At 38.7% G+C, this 18,268-nt stretch overlaps 1 protein-coding gene across 1 annotated transcript in view; it reads right to left on the bottom strand.

Annotated features, from left to right (window-relative positions):
• The window catches only part of LOC150093941 (cell adhesion molecule Dscam1-like), a 1,598,688-nt gene that overhangs the window by 1,230,329 nt on the left and 350,091 nt on the right, over positions 1–18,268 (bottom strand). The window contains exon 10 of the mRNA XM_090412925.1: positions 287–460. Within this exon, the coding sequence (XP_090269051.1) occupies positions 287–460 (174 nt within the window). The remainder of the gene's footprint in view (positions 1–286; positions 461–18,268) is intronic.

Raw genomic sequence — 18,268 nt, 5'->3', positions numbered from 1 at the left:
AAAATATGAAAATGTGCTGTGAAGTCACAAACACATAGCATATTTGTATATGTAATAGTTTCATTGCATTCTTAATTCATGTTAATGAAAGATAAAGATTTATAAGTACCGGATTTGCAAATTTACCCACAAATTGGTTATGGACAATTATTGTGTGAATTCATATTCCCAATATATTTTGCTTCCCCTATTAACCTGAATAATCATGTTGTTGATATTTTTATCTCAGCATTTAATATGATAAATATCATTAAATAAAATTTCCATACATAATATCAATGCTTACCATGGACAGTGAGGAAGACAACCTTACTAAGGCCAGAAGCAATCCCATTGCTTGCTTGGCACAAATAATAACCAGCATCTTCTTCTTGGGCATTTTTAATAAGCAAGGAACCATTGGCGTAGACCTCATAATGTGGTCCACTAGCTATGGCTGAGTAGTGACGGGGAGAGCTGGCTATAAATATATAAAGGAGAACAAATTAAATCAGTTCTGTTATACATTTTAAACACACACACACACACACAAGGAAACATTTGCAAGATAATATCTTGTAGATGAGAAACGCCTGATAATAAATGCAAGATGTTTCCAAATACATTTCTTCATTTGGAATTCTTGCATGAACAGTGCATAATAGTTAAAAATAAATATAAATCTGAAATATTTAAATTTAATTTCCATTAAACATTAAAATCCTGCTGACAGGAATGGAAAAATAAAAGCACTTCCTTTTTTTTAGATAAATCACTAGAAAGAAATTCAGCAGGATCATCAAATGATTATTCAATGGAATGACCTTATAAGTAATATATTATTATTATTATTCATTATTATTCTCATCATGATCAAATTTTTATTCCAGTTTTTAAGTTAAATAAGTTTTTATTTTTCATTCAGCTTAATTGAATTTAATAACAAGTTTACAATAAAGCCTGTGCACAGTGTGGAAATGCAGTTTGCATCCAGATTGCTAAAAAACCTGAAGAAAGACTGCTGTAAGTTCAATTCCAGTTGCCAACTAGAGGAGGTTTGTTGTGGGAAGTTTTTCCACTTGGTTGAAAATTAAATTTGTCAAGAAATTATATTCTTGTTTAATCCTTTAGCCAACTGTAAGCAAATAACATCTGCAGATGAATTATTCACAACTAGGCTATTGTATGTTGAGGATGATGACTTCACATTAATTGCCTTATTATCCCATAAAGTACATTGCTATACATTATGGGAAAGGTCACTTCAGACTGGTTTCAACCTTTATTGGAATTTCATGTGGGAGCCAGATCCAGAAGAGATGCAAAGGTTTAATTAATTTAAAAGTTATGAGAAATATACAAGGTGTGGCTATTAAATAACGAGACTGGTTGCAAAAATGTTTACAATCCACTGACTGAAAATGGGTGCCCTTCAATGCGGATTTCAACTTTGGAAAAAGGTAAAAGTCGCATGGAGCTAAGTCCGGCAAGTAAGGTGATGGTCCAACACTGGGATCTTCTTATCAGCCAGATACTGCTTTACAGGTCAGGTCTCTTCTTCCTCACTTGTTCTCTCAGCTTGGCCAGAACCTCAAGGTAATGTTTGTTAACTGTCTGACCCTATGGTACCCATTCAATCATTATGATGCCAAATTGATATAAAAAAAAACTATCAGCATTGCCTTCAGTTTTGATTTGCTCATTCTTGCTTTTTTTTTTTCATTCTCAGTGACGTGGGAGTTTTCCAGTGCATCAATTGTCTCTTTGTTTCTGGACTTAGCTCCATGTGACTTTTACCTTTTTCCAAAGTTGAAATCTGCATAGAAGGGCACCCATTTTCAGTCAGTGGATGAGGTAAAGAAGAAACCGGCAGTGCTACTGAGGGGAATATGTTGAAGGGGATAATAATTAAGTTGTACAATTGTAATAATAAACCATATTTTTGCAACTAGCCTTATTATTTAATAGCTATATTTAATTTAAGATGTATATTTCTCATATACATCTTATATTTCTCATAAAGTTATGAGAAATATACAAGCCACACCTTGTATATTTCTCATAACTTTTAAGTTAATTCAACCTTTGCATCTCTTCTGGATCTGGCTCCCACTGATGAAATTCCAATAAAGGTTGAAACCAGTCTGAAGTGACCATTCCCATAATGTACAGCAATATAATTTATGGGATAATAAGGCAATTAACTAGAAATCATCATCCTCAACATACAATCGCCTAGTTGTGAATAATTCATGTGCAGATGTTGTTTGTTTACAGTTGGCTAAAGGATAACAAGAATATAATCTCTTGTTTAATCCTTAATCCTCTTTAATCCATATAATTTAAAGAATATTAGTTTACAACATTGTATATGAATTTTCCATTGATGAAAACAGTGCTGCAAGTCATCAGGTGTTGTCTGCTTCAGTATTAACTGGATGCTAATTAAAATCAATGATAGTCATGGGCCGGTTTTCTATGATGGGCTAAGAGTGGAGTTTGGCTGCTCACTAGTCTCTAAAAGATAGTTAGGGCTAAACGGCTTAACCTACTCCCTTTGGAGAAAGGTATTAGCAGATTTATTTATTTATTTTACATTTCTAAAACTAATATGGGTAGGTTACAGGCATGAAAATAGCAAGGATTATTATATTTTAATTTAGTATTACCTCATAAAAATCAGTGGATGATCCTTTGAGAAACACATACTGCTAAACTATATTCAGACTACCCACAAAAATATGTTCCATGAAAAACTTTCAATGGACCAGATTCCCTCTCCACTTCATAGCTTGAAAAAAATTTTTTGAGTACTCTCACCCATGAAATGTTATAAAACTGTAGCACATTAGCATCATCGATGGGATTAGGATTTTTAATTTTTTTTAAATTTTATTCATTTTTTAACATTGTTTTATGTATTCATTTATTTTTAAAATCTTGAAATCCCACTAAAAACCAGGAACTTGCATCAAATAAACAGAATTGTGGTCTCACACTGGGTGATGAGTAGGACATACTAATATTTGGGTATTGCTAAAAAATGAATATATCTATTAAGGAAATGCCAGTTGGACTTCGAAGTAGTAGATGTTCTGGTAAGATCACGAACATGATCACGACTTTGCTTATAGGAAAACTTAAGTGATTGTTGCCATATTTGGTCTTCATTTCTGTCTCCTTCATCCTCCTCTCTTCTTACATGCAGTGCTGACAAACCCTTCTAAGATGTGACAAGCACACTGGAAGAAAACCAAAACTTCTTCCATTTGAAGATGTACAGTACAAAAATAGTTTGGCAGTTTGGGGGGAAGGGGGTAGCACTCTCTAACCAGATAGTGAATAATCGTGTTGCTGCATCATATTGTTGTTGTTGGTCGTCGGCGAGTGAAACGCAATGCCAGAGCACATTGTGAATGCAAGGCATATAAATAATGATGAGTCTATTGACTCCATGGAGGCTACTGTAATAATAATATCTAGAAGAAGTCAAAAACCGAAATATTACAGTGATTATGTTGCAGCCACGCAACAGATGGGACAGCACTCATAGGAGACATGGATATAAGACATGAACTAAGGTAATTTCTGCTCTCTGGAATGTTGGGTATGAAGAAAGATTCAGAAGATGCAATTTACAGAGTCTATTGAATAGGAGGAGCCTCCATAGCTCAGTCAATATACACAAAGCTCTTTGGTCAGAAAGACCTGGGTTTGATTCCCGCCCATGACGGGAGGAACCTTTATCGAGTCTTTTCTGACTAAAGGTGAGTTAGCTGGTCTTGTACTAAGCTTGAGGATTTTTCATCTCTCAAAACAGGCAAATTGGCACCATGTTTCATAATCATTTCCTGGTAAAATAGCATATTACTATCCAACCAACTACAAGGCTGAGGACTAAACAGCAACAGTGAATAGGAGGAAGATGGAGTAATATGATAGAGATGTACAAGTTGGTAAGGGGTTGTTATAGGATTAACAATGAAGAGGTTTTCATAAAATGGTGAGAGATGGGAAGAGAACATGAGGTTATCCCTGTAAGCTGTATGAGGAGGGTGTTGGATCTTGAATGAAAAGATTTCCCTAAAGAAATATTTTGTTCAAGATTCAACAAGTTTAGCTAAACAATATCAAAAATGATATTGAAGATACTAATAGATAGGTAAAGATACTAATTGTTTAAAGAATCATATGCTAGTACAAACTTTGTAATATTACTTAAAGGTAAACGATGTCATTTGTTTGTAAGAAATTATAATGAAAGAAGTATTCTTAATAAGATATATGTTGGGGCATAGTAACAGAGGTTCAAAGTCCACTAACGAGAACTTCGGGTGAATTCTGTAGCCTACGGCAAATTGTTTACATGCGGAACAGCACGCGCTCAATGTTTTCCAGGAAGACACAGCACACGCACGGAGTTCTCCAGGAAGATGCGAATAGAATATACGACATGTGCGAAAAAGAGGGTGCCGAGGAGAGGTATGGTAGTGAAGAGGGGCCAAAGGTAGAAGGTATAAAAGGGGTTTGCCCCCTTTCGAGAGGTTTTTTCTTCTTGAGGCCTTTAGTCTGCTTTGGATTTTCTTGTGGAGTCGGAGAGAGTTCGAGTTCGGGATCTTATCGATAGCATGTAGCTATTCACTGCCGTTGGTTTATGATATCGTACAGAAGGAATCGATGAGGAGAGAATCAGTAGCCTACAGAGTAAGCTTGAAGGAAATGGGCGTGATATACGTCCACGTGGGTCAATCCAAGCCATGCTGTTTCTAGTCGACGAAGAGAAAGAAAGGCAGAACAATGAAGTCCAAGACTAGCCTGTGAGTCAATCGTCTAGGAAAAGTTTGAACATTCCATGGGATGAAGTAAGAAAAAATTTACAGACTGAATGAGTTTCCTGAATTATGGTAATGTAAAACCTTTTTAATTCTCTTGTTAAGAAAGAAAGGAATATTGTGATACAGAAGAAAAGAGATGTTATGTTTTAGAACTCTATATTTGTAGGAAGAAGGACTATCGTGAATATTAGGTAGCAGTGACTTAAATCTAAAGGCTATTTCTCAAATATTTATATGAATGAATTACAGTTTGAATGTTGTGAGTAATGATCTATAAAGTTACCGATGTGATTATTTTGAGAGTATGTACAGATAATTAAGGATATTTAGATGTTAACAAAGTTTTGTGCTGTGAAATTAACCTAAGACTGGATATGTTGTGTGAATTACAGTTGCTATGTTTATTATTATTATTGTTATTACTATTATTATTGTTGTTATTATTATTATTACAGGTATCTCCATGGAGTCAGTAGACTCATCATGGGAGACCCAAACTAGCAAAACAATATCTATCATATCTCTTCTTGAATTCATTTACAGATAAAGAACTCACAACTAAGTCAGGCAATGAATTCCACTCATTCACCACCCTCCAGGCAAAAAAAATTGTTCTCACACCCTTGTTAACCACACTCTTCTTTAATTTCCAGGGATGAGCTCTTGTTCTTCCATCACTATCAACACAGTTGAAACATTTCCCCTGAGTCAATCCTATAAAAACCTTTCAGAAATTTAAATGTTTCTATCATATCCACTCTTCTCCGCCTATCAACCAACCTCTGCAATCCACAAGCTCTCAATCTATCAATGTAGAGAGCATTTTTTACATCACTAACCAACTCAGTCACTCTTCTCTGAACCCTCTCCATAGCCTCCTCATATCCAAGGAATCCAGGTGACCAGACCTGAGAACAGTAATCCAAATGTGGAAGTATCAATGCTTCATAAAGGGGAATAATAACCTCTTTATCTCTGGATGTCATGTTCCTCAACAACCAAGTAACCCCATGTGCAATCTTGGACACCTTAGCAGTGTCCTCTGAACTTTATCTCCCTATCTACCAACACCCCTAAGTCCCTAGCCTCATCAATCTCTTGGAGTACTGTTCCATCAATGTAGTACATAGCTGGTAATCTTTTAATCCGAAAATGCATGACTTTACACTTTCCCACATTGACCTGACATCCACTACCTTTTGCCCATTCTACCAGCTTATTTAAATCATCCTGCAAACTTTCAACATCAGCTTGATTTTTTATTGCGCTACCCAACTTTGTATCATCAGCAAACAACTGAATATCTATCTCCCTGTAAGCCATTTCCTATATAATTTATATACAAATTAAACAACAATGGCCCAAGCACAGAGCCCTGAGGCACACCACTGGTCACCTGCCTCATCCTGGACTCTGCTCCTCCATACACCGCCTTCTGGTATCTCTCCCTGACCCATTCTCCTATCCATATCACGAGTTTAGTATCCATTCCCATCTGCTCCAATTTGTGTAACAGTGTTCCATGGGGTATTCTGTCAAAAGCCTTAGCAAAATCCAGAAGTACCACCGTGAAGCCAGTTCCTTTGTCCAACTCAGATGTCATTCTATTATGAAAAGTTAACAGATTGCTAAGGCAGGATCTACCTTTAACAAAACCATGTTGGCCTCTATAGAGTATCATATCCTGATCCACCCATTCTTGAATTTTGTCTTTAACCAACTTTTCCGATACTTTTACCACTACTCCTGAGATGGTGAATGGTCTGTAATTAACTACTGCAGTTTTAGAGTCACCCTTATGTAAAGGAACCACTTTGCCTAACTTCCACTCCCTAGGGACCATACCAGAGTTCAAACTTAAATTAAATATCCAAGTAAGAGGGGTTGACAATTCATTTGCACATTCACACAACACCCGAACTGATATTCCATCCAAACCTACAGCAGTGTTTGCATTTAAATTTTGCAATATATTAAATACCTCTGATTTCTTAGCTTACATTAGTTATTGCTACAGGTACAGAGATATCCACACTTGGGTGATAGACTTTTGAAAAGTGGTCACTCAGTAACTCGACTATTACATCTGATTTTGTCACCTCAAATACCATCAGCACCCACTAAAGTTATCCTTCCACAGTCATTCTTCCTTTTACTTGCCACATAGTGGAAGAACTCTTTGGGATTACCCTTGATCTCTTTGGCTAAGGTCTTCTCATTATCTGATTTAGCTTTTCTTACTATGCTGGTAACCTTCCTAGTTTGAGCCTTGTACTGCTCATGAGTGTACTGATCGCCTTTCTCCTTGTAAATTTTCCTTAACATTTTCTTTTTTTTTTTTTGCAGGTCAAGCTTGATACTACTGCTCATCCATCTAACGCCTGCCTTGTTTGACTTCCTGATCATGGGGACACAATCTGATATTGCTTTCTTCAGATACCTGCTGATTTTATCCCATGCACTGCTAACATCTTTCCTCTGCAATATGTTCTGCCATGGGATGGCTACAAGCTCACTCTGAAGCTTGTTATAATTGTCTAACCTGTAGTTCCGTATATACCCCTTCTTAACAGAAAAATCCACAGATTTCAACCTCCCAAGACAATACCACATGATCACTTTCACCAATTGAAGGTAACGAGGACACCTTACTTATGCATATATCCTCTGAACCAATAACCAGGTCCAACACTCACACACCACATGTCCCTTCAGTTATGTGCCGTTTCAAGTAATTATCTCGTAGAAGATGTATGAACTCCATTTCCTTTTTACTACGTGATATTTCCTCCTTCCAATTTGTATCCCCATAATTAAAATCTCCCATAATAATCACTAAACCTGCACTCATTGCACTAATTTGCTGATGCATGAATTCAATATCTCCCCCTGTACTCCCTAGCCTATAGCAGCATCCAACTGTATAGTTGGTTGCATTGGCCACTATTTCGCACCAGACCACCTCAAATGAACTCTCATTCGCATCTATTATCTTGATATACTACTTTCTTTGGCTGCAACTCATCAGCTTTCATCAACAGTTCTATCTTTTCTATCCTCCCTGAAAATATTGTACCCATCACATTCAATTCCAGTGACCACATCTTCTACTGACAGCCAAGTTTCACTAATGCCTACAACTTTTGGTGAGATTGACTAATGCCAAAAATTCTTCTCTCTTATTTCGAATGCTTCTTGCATTGGTATACAAAAATTGCAGATTCCCTCTAGATCTTGTACCGACTTTAGAACTGATATATAAGTCACTAATTTCAGTATTCCCATGCCAATTTTTATCTCCTCTCTTTTGCAATTTATTCTGCGAATAAGGATCAATAAATATACAATCAGTGCTAAAGTTTCTCTCCCCAATTTCTTCAACTTGTTCAGAAAACAGTAACTTCTTCAATCGTTTATGTCCTTCCATGTTCAGATGCAGCCCATCTCTAGCATACAACTGTCTTTTTCCTTAAAACATCAATAGCAAACATCAACAAATTCCTGACCTCTTTTTTTGCACATTCTTGCAATCATATCATTCATTATCATCGCTCGTCTACTTAACTCGTAATTGTCAAAACGAGGTAGCACACAAACTATCCTCCCATTGACACTTTTCCTCTTCACAATATCTAACAATGTTCTTAAATCTTTTCCTACCTGATTTATACCACCACTCAGGTCATTTGTACCCACCATAACTATCATCTTGTCTGCTTCATGCCCTCTCTTTATTGCTAAAGCCACTCTTTCTATTGTCCCACCAGCCAAGCACTCCTCATGCATGCCACTCTCCATACCCTTAATCATAGAATCACCATATATCTTACCACTCTTAACTTCATTCAAGTTTACACAAGCGTCACTCATGGACTCATTTTCTAAGTTATTCAGCATGACTCTCCCAGTTTCATTACTCAACACTCTTTTACTTACCCTCCCCCCACTCTCACGACATCTCATTTTTTCTAGGCCTCTTGTGGTTTTATTTTGTTGACTCCCAATCACTCCCATACTATTTATTACTGCATCATTCACCAAAGACTCACCCATACATAATCCTGTTCTAGTTACTTCAGCTAAAGTAATCTCTATAGTCCTAATTTTTCTGTTTAACACATTAAACTCAGTTTTAACTTCCAGTATGTCCTTACTGAGCACTTCCAATTCCTCATGCAGAAGATGAAGGTCATTTTTCATTTTCATGAACTCCCGCCGAAGTTCTTCCACTATGGTCTCAATGTCAGCTTCCATTCCTAAATGCTCCAGCCTATCCCGACACTTCTCACATACGTCTACATTCTCGTTCTTCTCATTTAGCCAGACTGACCACAGATCCTTCACATTCTTCGGCGCATACATGTAGCAGTTTCTGCAATTCATCCATTGCAAAAAATCTAACGCTGAGCCAGCCTTTCATCTAGAAGTAGAAGTTCTGCGCGCCGCTGACGTACATTTCTTGTTGGACTCCATCTTTACACATTGAAGTAGTGAAACAAACAGCAGCGAAAACACAATATACACAAGACAGTTCCAAACAATAACACCACTGAAGGACATTTGTATCTAACCGATACAGAACTGCAGCACAATTTGAGACAAAAAGCCACACTATATTTAAATTTAAAAACACGTTTTCTAGCCTAACTAAACACAACCGCCACATTTACCAAGAAGTTAGGATACCTCTATTCCAATTGAGTATATTCTTGTAAATGTGTATAATCTTAGGAATTTAATAAATCCATCTTGAAGATCTTAACATGTTTTGTGCCTTGAATTGAATCCAATGCACCACTTGCTAATATCTGAATCTGAGTGGGAAAGAATTATAAGACAGAGACCAAGACTGCAAATTAAAGTATTTGAAGAGAGATAGATAAAATTGAGATAAAGAGAAATTGATAGATTGAGTTGCTTAGTATATTTTCTGAGGGTTACTCCTTGGTTAAGAGAAATTTCTAACCTAGGGATCTTGGCTGGCGCAGCTTGATCAAATAAATATTGTCAGAACTTGATTAGGAGGTGACTCCTCTAGACCATTATTGATGAGGATCGGACTCTATTCAGAAGTCTACCCTTTGTTAATTATTTAATATACTTAATCATTCCAAGAAATGGCCAATTGTGTGGATAGATTTTACTGTACATGAGAGAGTACGGCATTCTGATATTTGCGCGTGTATAGACCATAGAAGTATATAGTTAAAGTGATAACACTACACAGTGATAATTTAAGATAAGTGATATAAGTAGGAGAAAACAATAAAGTATAAAAATAAAGAAATGTCACGACATAACAGAGGGTGTATGTAAGTAGATTTTCTGCATGGAAAGTTATGAATGGTTGGAATACACTGGAGTCTGTAGAGAATTTGAATGTATTTAAAGCATGGTATGATGAGATGTGTGTATGACAAATGGACCTCCCACAATGAATCTTTGATTCCATTGGGATCTTGGGATAATAATAATAATATCATTAAGAGAGACCTCCAGGGAGTCAGAGACTCATCGAGGGATTCCACATACTACACACACACACACACCAGCTATCATACTTATTCTTGAACTCATTCACACTGCTTGCACTCACAACATCCAAAGGCAAAGCATTCCAATCACTCACCACTCTTTGAGAGAAAAATTTAGCCCTCACATCCTTCTTGGTGGCCTTCATTCTCAGCTTCCAAGGATGTCCTCTCGTTCTTTCCCCACCAATTATAAATTGAAAAATTCCATCAATTGAAATCCTGTATGACCCTTTCAGAAGTTTGTAAGTCTCAAGCCCCTATTTCAACTGTTTGCTAGTGTCTGCAGTCTACAAATTCTCAATCTGTCATTATAATCAGTATTCCACAATCCTGATATAATGTTTAAACACTCTCCTTTGTACTCTCTCCAATATATCAGAATCACAACAGAAACCAGGAGAACAGACCTGCCCACAATAGTCCAAGTGAGGTCTTATCAAGGCCTTGTAAAGAGGCAAAATAACATCCTTATCTTTACATGTCAACATTCATTTCAGCAATGCAATTATATTTTGAGTTGTATTTGCAATCTTTGCACATGACCCTCTGAACTTCAACTTCCTATCTACTAACAATCCAAGATCTCCAGTCGCATCAGTTTCTTTAAGCGTAATCTCACCAATATAATACGACAGTGAATAGCTAATCATGCCGAAGTGAAGGACTTTACATTTGTTCACACTGAACTGACACCCATATTCCCATGCCCACAATTCCAGCCTATTCAAATCATTCTTCAAGTACAGCATATCAACAGCATTCCTGATTACCCTACCTATCTTTACATCATCAGCAAATAGCTTTAGGTTGCTTGTCAAATCCTTCCCAATATCATTAATGTACAGACTGAATAACAGTGGACCAAGCACTGATCCTTGTGGTACACCACTTGTTACTTTAAATCTTGCAGACTCAGATCTGCCGTATACCACTTTTTGATATCTGTCAGTCAGCCATCCTCTTATCTATGCTAATATTCTATAATCCAAATCCATATTCTTCAATTTATGCAACAGTCTACTGTGCTATATTCTGTCAAAAGCCAAAGCAAAATCCAAAACTGTCTTTGTGTATCCATTCCCCTTGTCTAGTTCAATGATAACATTGTTATAGAATGTGAGCACATTACTAAAACATGACCTTCCCTTAGTAAACCCATGTCGTCATTTGCAAAGTACAGATTCACTGTTAACCCATTTCTGAATGCAGGCTCTTACCAATCTTTCCAAAATCTTCACCACCACTCCTGAGATACTAATTGGTATATAGTTGGATACATCGATCTTTGCACCACCCATGTGCAATGGAATTACCATACATTCCTTCCATTCCTGCAAAATCTTCTGTTGTGTAGGAAATAACTGGCCCACTATAAGTGAGCCATTTGTTTCAGACACAACATGAGAAAATAGTATCTTAACATAAAGACATGCTTAAACTCTCAACAGCAGAGCCAGAGAGGTAATAAATAACTTGTAATTGAAAGGTATATTAACTTAATTGATAATATTCTTGTAGTGTAATCCAAATACTGTTTTAGAATCATACCCAATACAGGGAAAATTATGTTAACCAATCAGCAGAAGGTCTGATCACTACGCAATAGTCCATGACACAGCAGAAAACCTGAAAAGTCATCTGGTAACCCCCTGCAGTAACAGTTCCGTCGAGAAAACCGCCGAGAAAAGGATATGACCTCATCGTTATCTGATGAATCAAAGATGGCTGAGTGAGTGACGTAGACAGAGAGTGAGGGCACTCGCCGTTGAGATATAAGGAGCGGCGCACACTTTAAACACTCTCTTGTTTCTGCATTTTTCTGTGTTCCAGTTCGAAGGCCGTGAGGGCTGAGGAAGCTTGTCGCGGGGGTCCAGCAACTTTCCACGTTGCTCTGGGACCCGATGTGTACAGGACGTCCAACTGAACAACAGGGAACCAGCAGACAGGGCCATTGGTGAGTTTGCCACCAATGTGAAGATAGCAAAGGAGCCACACTTCGAAAAAAAAAAAATGAATAGAGATAGACAGCGGAGCAAAGAGGAAATCTTGCCACGTCCGAGGAAGGATCAGATCTAAAAAAAGGAACCATTTCACTAAGGAAAATAGCCGGTAAGGTGCATATCTTTTACCCTATATATATATATATATATATATATATCAAGTGCTGTAAAACCCAGAGAGAGTAAAAAGGAGGAGAACTTTAATCATAGCCCTGCTCGACTCAACTAGAAGATCCATTTTTGGACTGAACATCTTGATAGGACCTTCCTGTTGTAAGTTGTAATTTTGTGTCCGAGTGAAACTATAGTGGAACAGTTAAGCGATGATTTATTATCGGGACCCGATGTGTACAGGACGTCCAACTGAACAACAGAGAACCAGCAGACAGGGCCATTATGAATGTGAAGATAGCGAAGGAGCCACACTTTGAAAAAAAATGAATAGAGATAGACAGCGGAGCGACAATGGTTCATAACTCGAGAAAAAGGGTTTATAACTCATCCCGTAACAAAGTGTAACTTGAAAGAATAAGTATGTCTTTACCAACATCATCTGAAATGAGCAATCCCAAATTTTTCAAAACCATGAACCCCAAAACAATTATGTCCCAAATTCTCAGGGGAAGGGAATGATGATGTAGGATCCTCTGGTACATAGAAAGGCTAAAAAAAGCAGCCAATTGGAGTGAGCCTCAACTTTTAACCCTAGTACGTAGTGGGCTTAAAGGGAAAGCAAAGAAGATGTTGCACTCCCACCCCCCCACCTTAAACAGAGCATTAAATTATAACGATCTCAAAAAAGCATTGATATCGAGTTCAAAAAAAAAAAAGGGAGGAACTAGCCAAGCATTAGAAAAATTTCACAAATGCATACAGAAAAAAGGGAAATGGGTAATAGAATTCTTCCATAGACTGTCAAAACTCGCCCATGACATAAAAACCTCGCCACACGAAAAAGAACACATTGAATGGCTAACACTACAACAATTCCGAGCAGGCATCTTACCTGAACTACAAGAGAGGGTATACTTCAATGGAACAAATAGCCTTGATGCGTGCTACATAGCAGCTAGAGAGAGGGAAGAAATAGTGGCAAACATTACCCAAGCCTCTGAATACAGAGAAATGATAATAGAAAAGAGGCATGGTAGAAAGGAAAAAGGTTTTGAGGGCCAAAACCCCAACCCCCAAGGATCATGAGAGCACATACTACAAGATGCAGAGCACCAACATAACTGAGGCTAACTTTGAGGGGAACCTTGCCCTCGTCGAGAGAAGCATAGATGAAACACCATGTGAATTCCTGCTCGACACAGGGGCACATATATCCGTTATCCCACATAACCTATACAAGAAGCTCGACATGTCACACGACAAAATACTGATCCCCCTCCAAAAACCCCACAAAATAATGGGAATAGCCAAGATTGAGCTGCAATCCTCCACAAAAGTAAGGGCAAAAATATCAATCCTCTGCTTCCCAATTGATCTCACCCATGACTTAATAATTCTCCCCGAGATATCTGCAGACATGGGTAACCAAGTCATTCTAGGGCTGGATTTTCTAAAAGCAAACCAGTTTGCCTGCAACTTTGGAACCCAGTCAATATCTGTTTGTGGGAAAACTTACCACTCTAACATCAACCCATGCAAAAGATTGCACGAAAACAAGTCCTTGAAGCCAAACTGATATCCACAAAGAAATCAGAAGAGAGACAAATCAGGTGGAAGGAGAAACTGGTGAATAGATCAATAAGCAACCATAACTCTGATTGCAATATAGAGGAGATAAAATTGTTCTTTGACGTGGCATACAAACAACACACCGAGGTATTCGCTGAAGGGATAAGCACCCTTATCTGTACGAATGCAGTGGAATACACTGTACAATTAACCTCAAACTCACCCATACACATAAAACAATACCCAACCCCCCTAAAATACATAGACAAATTGGAGAAGCTCATGGATGACTATGAGAGAGCAGGAGTGATCGAGAAGTCAGTATCCCGTTGGAACAGCCCGTTCATACTGGTCGAGAAGGCAAATGGTGACCTTAGGTTTGCTTTAGACCTAAGAGAAGTGAACAAAGTCACAAAGCCCAGCGATTTTCCAGTATGATTACAAAATTTGCCTGGAAGGCAGAGCAACAAGAAGCATTCCATACATTAAACCAGACATTAACTATGGCCCCTGTTCTCATCCACCCAAAGCTGGGGAAGATCTTCTACCTTGCGGCTGACGCATCAAAGGATACTATCGGTGCTGTACTGGAGCAGATGGAAGGGGAATCTCTCAAGCCAGTCGCATTCATTAGCAGGAAGTTATCCCCTTCAGAAAAGAATTACTCAGCGATTGAGAGGGAAGTGTTAGCAATTGTATATAGCCTCAGGAAGCTCCGTCACCTACTGCTAGAACATGACATTGTCCTCAGATCTGACCACAAACCATTATCCTTCATGTCATCCATGAAGGATAAAAATCAAAGGATTGTGCACCAGTCTTTGGAGTTGCAGGAGTTTAGAATGGAGGTCAGTTACATACTCAGAAAGACTAATGTGGTAGCTGACTACCTGTCCCGGTCACTAACATCCCAGCCTGAGGAGAATCTCAACCATATCGGAAGAACTGCCAAACGAATTTCAGTCATTCAAGAGTTAAAGAAGGAAGGGGCACCCGAACCCCGATATCAGACTTGGGAGAAGCCTGACATCATTCAGGCCCAAAAGACCGACCCGGTATGGGGAGGGGTTTACAAGAAGTTGTCAAGTGCGAATGGTACGCATCATGGATCAGAGCCATATGGTAACATGCACATAGACAGTGATGGCCTTCTGCTATCTAGGCAAGGTGTCACTGGGAGGTGGAGGGAGAAGATAATAGTACCCAAAGCCATGATTCCATGGGTGTTACACACATTCCATGACACTGGTCTAGCAGGACATCAGGGAATACACAGAACGTTGAAGAGGGTGACGGATAGGTACCTCTGGAAGGGAATGAGATGCAACGTGGAAGCATATGTCTCTTCATGCAACCTATGCCAGAGGAAGTCCCCCCATCATGGGTAAGGCCCATATTCAGCCGTTCCCTCTCCCCCTCGTGCCTCTTTCAGGCCGTGGCTATGGACATTGTGGGGCCACTTCCCACCACTTCAAAGGGAACAGGTACATCTTAGTCATGATAGACATGTTCTCCAGGTTCCCCGAAGCCACGGCCAAGGACCAAACAGCCAGAACAGTAACAAACAAGTTATTCAAGATGATCTTTTTGAGATATGGGATGCCTGAGACCCTGCTATCAGATCAGGGCACTAACTTCACGGCAAAGGTACTCCTACAGTTATGTGACTCATTAGGGGGTAAAGAAACTCTTCACCACCCCATATCACCCCCAGGCGAATGGGATGTGTGAGAGGATGAACCGCACTCTGAAGCTCACCTTGGTGAAACTAGCAGAGGAGCAGATCTCAGAGCGGGATGTCCATCTACCTCACACCCTCTTCGCCTGTAGAACAGCCCTACACCACCAGGGAAGCCCCTGCAGTACTACTATATGGATTTGAACCCGTTTTCCCAAATGACTTCAGGAACTCCAAGACAGAAACCGGTTTTCCCGACATCAACGAATATCTAAATAGCCTCATAAGAGATAACAAGTTAGCATATGACTTAGTGGCTGAAACCAGTGAAAGAAGTTCCCTCCGTGCAAGACAGTACGCTAACAGACTAAGGAAGGCTAAGGACCTGAAGAAGGGAAGTTTAGTTGTAATGGGGCAGGGTTTCAAGGGAAAAGGAAAGGGGGGGAAGTTCAGCAAAAAGCACACTCGGACCATTTGAAGTGATTGAGAGGATAACACCTGTAACCTTCAAAATAAAGGAGACCAGCCCTCGTGGTAAGGTTATCATTATTCACACTGATTGCCTCAAACTATACAAGACTAGATCAGCAAGACTAGTCTGTTTCGGTGACTCATTAGAGAGCATCTGGGGAAATAACAGAAGAAGGGAGGTCAGAACAGTTACAGACATAGAAAAAGCTCGCCCCACATCAATCCGCAACCAAAGAAAAGCGGAAACCACAATGTAAGGGAGGAAGAACACCTCCAAGATGAATACTTTCCCTTCATCATGAGACACAGGGAGACCCCGGATGTTACCTGTGAGGATAATACCAATCAGGGGAGTCAAGATAGGCCGACCGCGCCAGGAGAGAGAGAGGAAGCACAAAATCCAGTGCATAGGTATATGCTGAGGTGTAGGCAAGAAGGACAACCCTTCTCCAGAGAAAAAAGAGGATGTTGTTAACAACAATCATATTAGAAAAAAGGGGGGGGGCAAAGTGTGAATCAAAAATTTTCTGCAACTCCATTAAAGAATAATTTTTAACTAAAGGGGGGGGGGGGCTTTGTCGGAAATAACTGGCCCACTATAAATCAGCCATTTGTTTCAGACACAACACGAGAAAATAGTATCTTAACATAAAGACATGCTTAAACTCTCAAGAGCAGAGCCAGAGAGGTAATAAATAACTTGTAATTGAAAGATATATTAACTTAATTGATAATATTCTTGTAATGCAAATACTGTTTTAGAATCATACCCAATACAGGGAAAATTATGTTAACCAATCAGCAGAAGATCTGATCACTACGCAATAGTCCATGACACAGCAAAAAACCTGAAAAGTCATCCGGTGACCCCTGCAGTTACAGTTCCGTCGAGAAAAGGATATGACCTCATCGTTATCTGATGAATCAAATACAGCTGTGTGAGTAATGTAGAAAGAGAGTGAGGGCGCTCGCAGTTGAGATATAAGGAGCAGCACGCACTTTAAACGCTCTCTTGTTTCTGCATTTTTCTGTGTTCCAGTTCGAAGGCCGTGAGGGCTGAGGAAGCTTGTCGCCAGTGTCCAGCAACTTTCCACGTTGCTCTGGGATCCGATGTGTACAGGACGTCCAACTGAACAACAGAGAACCAGCAGACAGGGCCATTGGTGAGTTTGCCACCAATGTGAAGATAGCAAAGGAGCCACACTTCGAGAAAAAAAAATGAATAGAGATATAGAGATACACAGCGGAGCAAAGAGGAAATCTTGCCACGTCCGAGGAAGGATCAGATCTAAAAAAAGGAACCATTTCACTAAGGAAAATAGCCGGTAAGGTGCATATCTTTTACCCTATATATATATATATATATATATATATATATATATATATCAAGTGCTGTAAAACCCAGAGAGAGTAAAAAGGAGGAGAACTTTAATCATAGCCCTGCTCGACTCAACTAGAAGATCCATTTTTGGACTGAACATCTTGATAGGACCTTCCTGTTGTAAGTTGTAATTTTGTGTCCGAGTGAAACTATAGTGGAACAGTTAAGCGATGATTAATTATATGAGATACAATGAGTGAAGGCACTGCTCTGTATGTGACTTGTATAAGATTTATAGCAAGGAGTTTTTTTAACAAAATAATAATTGATAAATTTGAATGAACATATCATGTGTAATTTAATTAATTTTGTATTGCCAAAGCTTGCATAACAACTGGAGTATCATTTAATCGTAACGTAAACCACAGAAATAAGATTGATTAACTGATGCTCCTGGAGTATAATTGTATGGGCCTGCATTTTAAGAAGTATGCGAAGGGGTTGAGTGAGCTTATTGCAGTTGCGTGAGCATTTGTGTATGAACTTATTCCTTTTATATTATTATTACATGATTTCCTGTATATGATTTTTAGTTGTATTAAAATGCATTATTTTAAATCAAAGTTTGTATGTTCTGTTGTTTGAGACTGACTTACCACTTATAAAAGTTCGAACCTGTGTAAGTGGGGGGAGACATTTGATATAAGATAAAAGTGGGAGCCGCGACTGCACACCACGTGTTCCCAATGTTAAATAATATTGTCGAG

This window comes from Typopeltis vanoorti, chromosome 23 (genome assembly GCF_054136105.1).
Source record: "Typopeltis vanoorti isolate ZY-2024b chromosome 23, IOZ_Tvanoo_1.0, whole genome shotgun sequence".
In the NCBI taxonomy this organism is placed as follows: domain Eukaryota; kingdom Metazoa; phylum Arthropoda; class Arachnida; order Uropygi; family Thelyphonidae; genus Typopeltis; species Typopeltis vanoorti.
The sequence above is the reverse complement of the archived record's forward strand: the minus strand, read 5'-3'. Positions and strand labels throughout refer to the sequence as shown.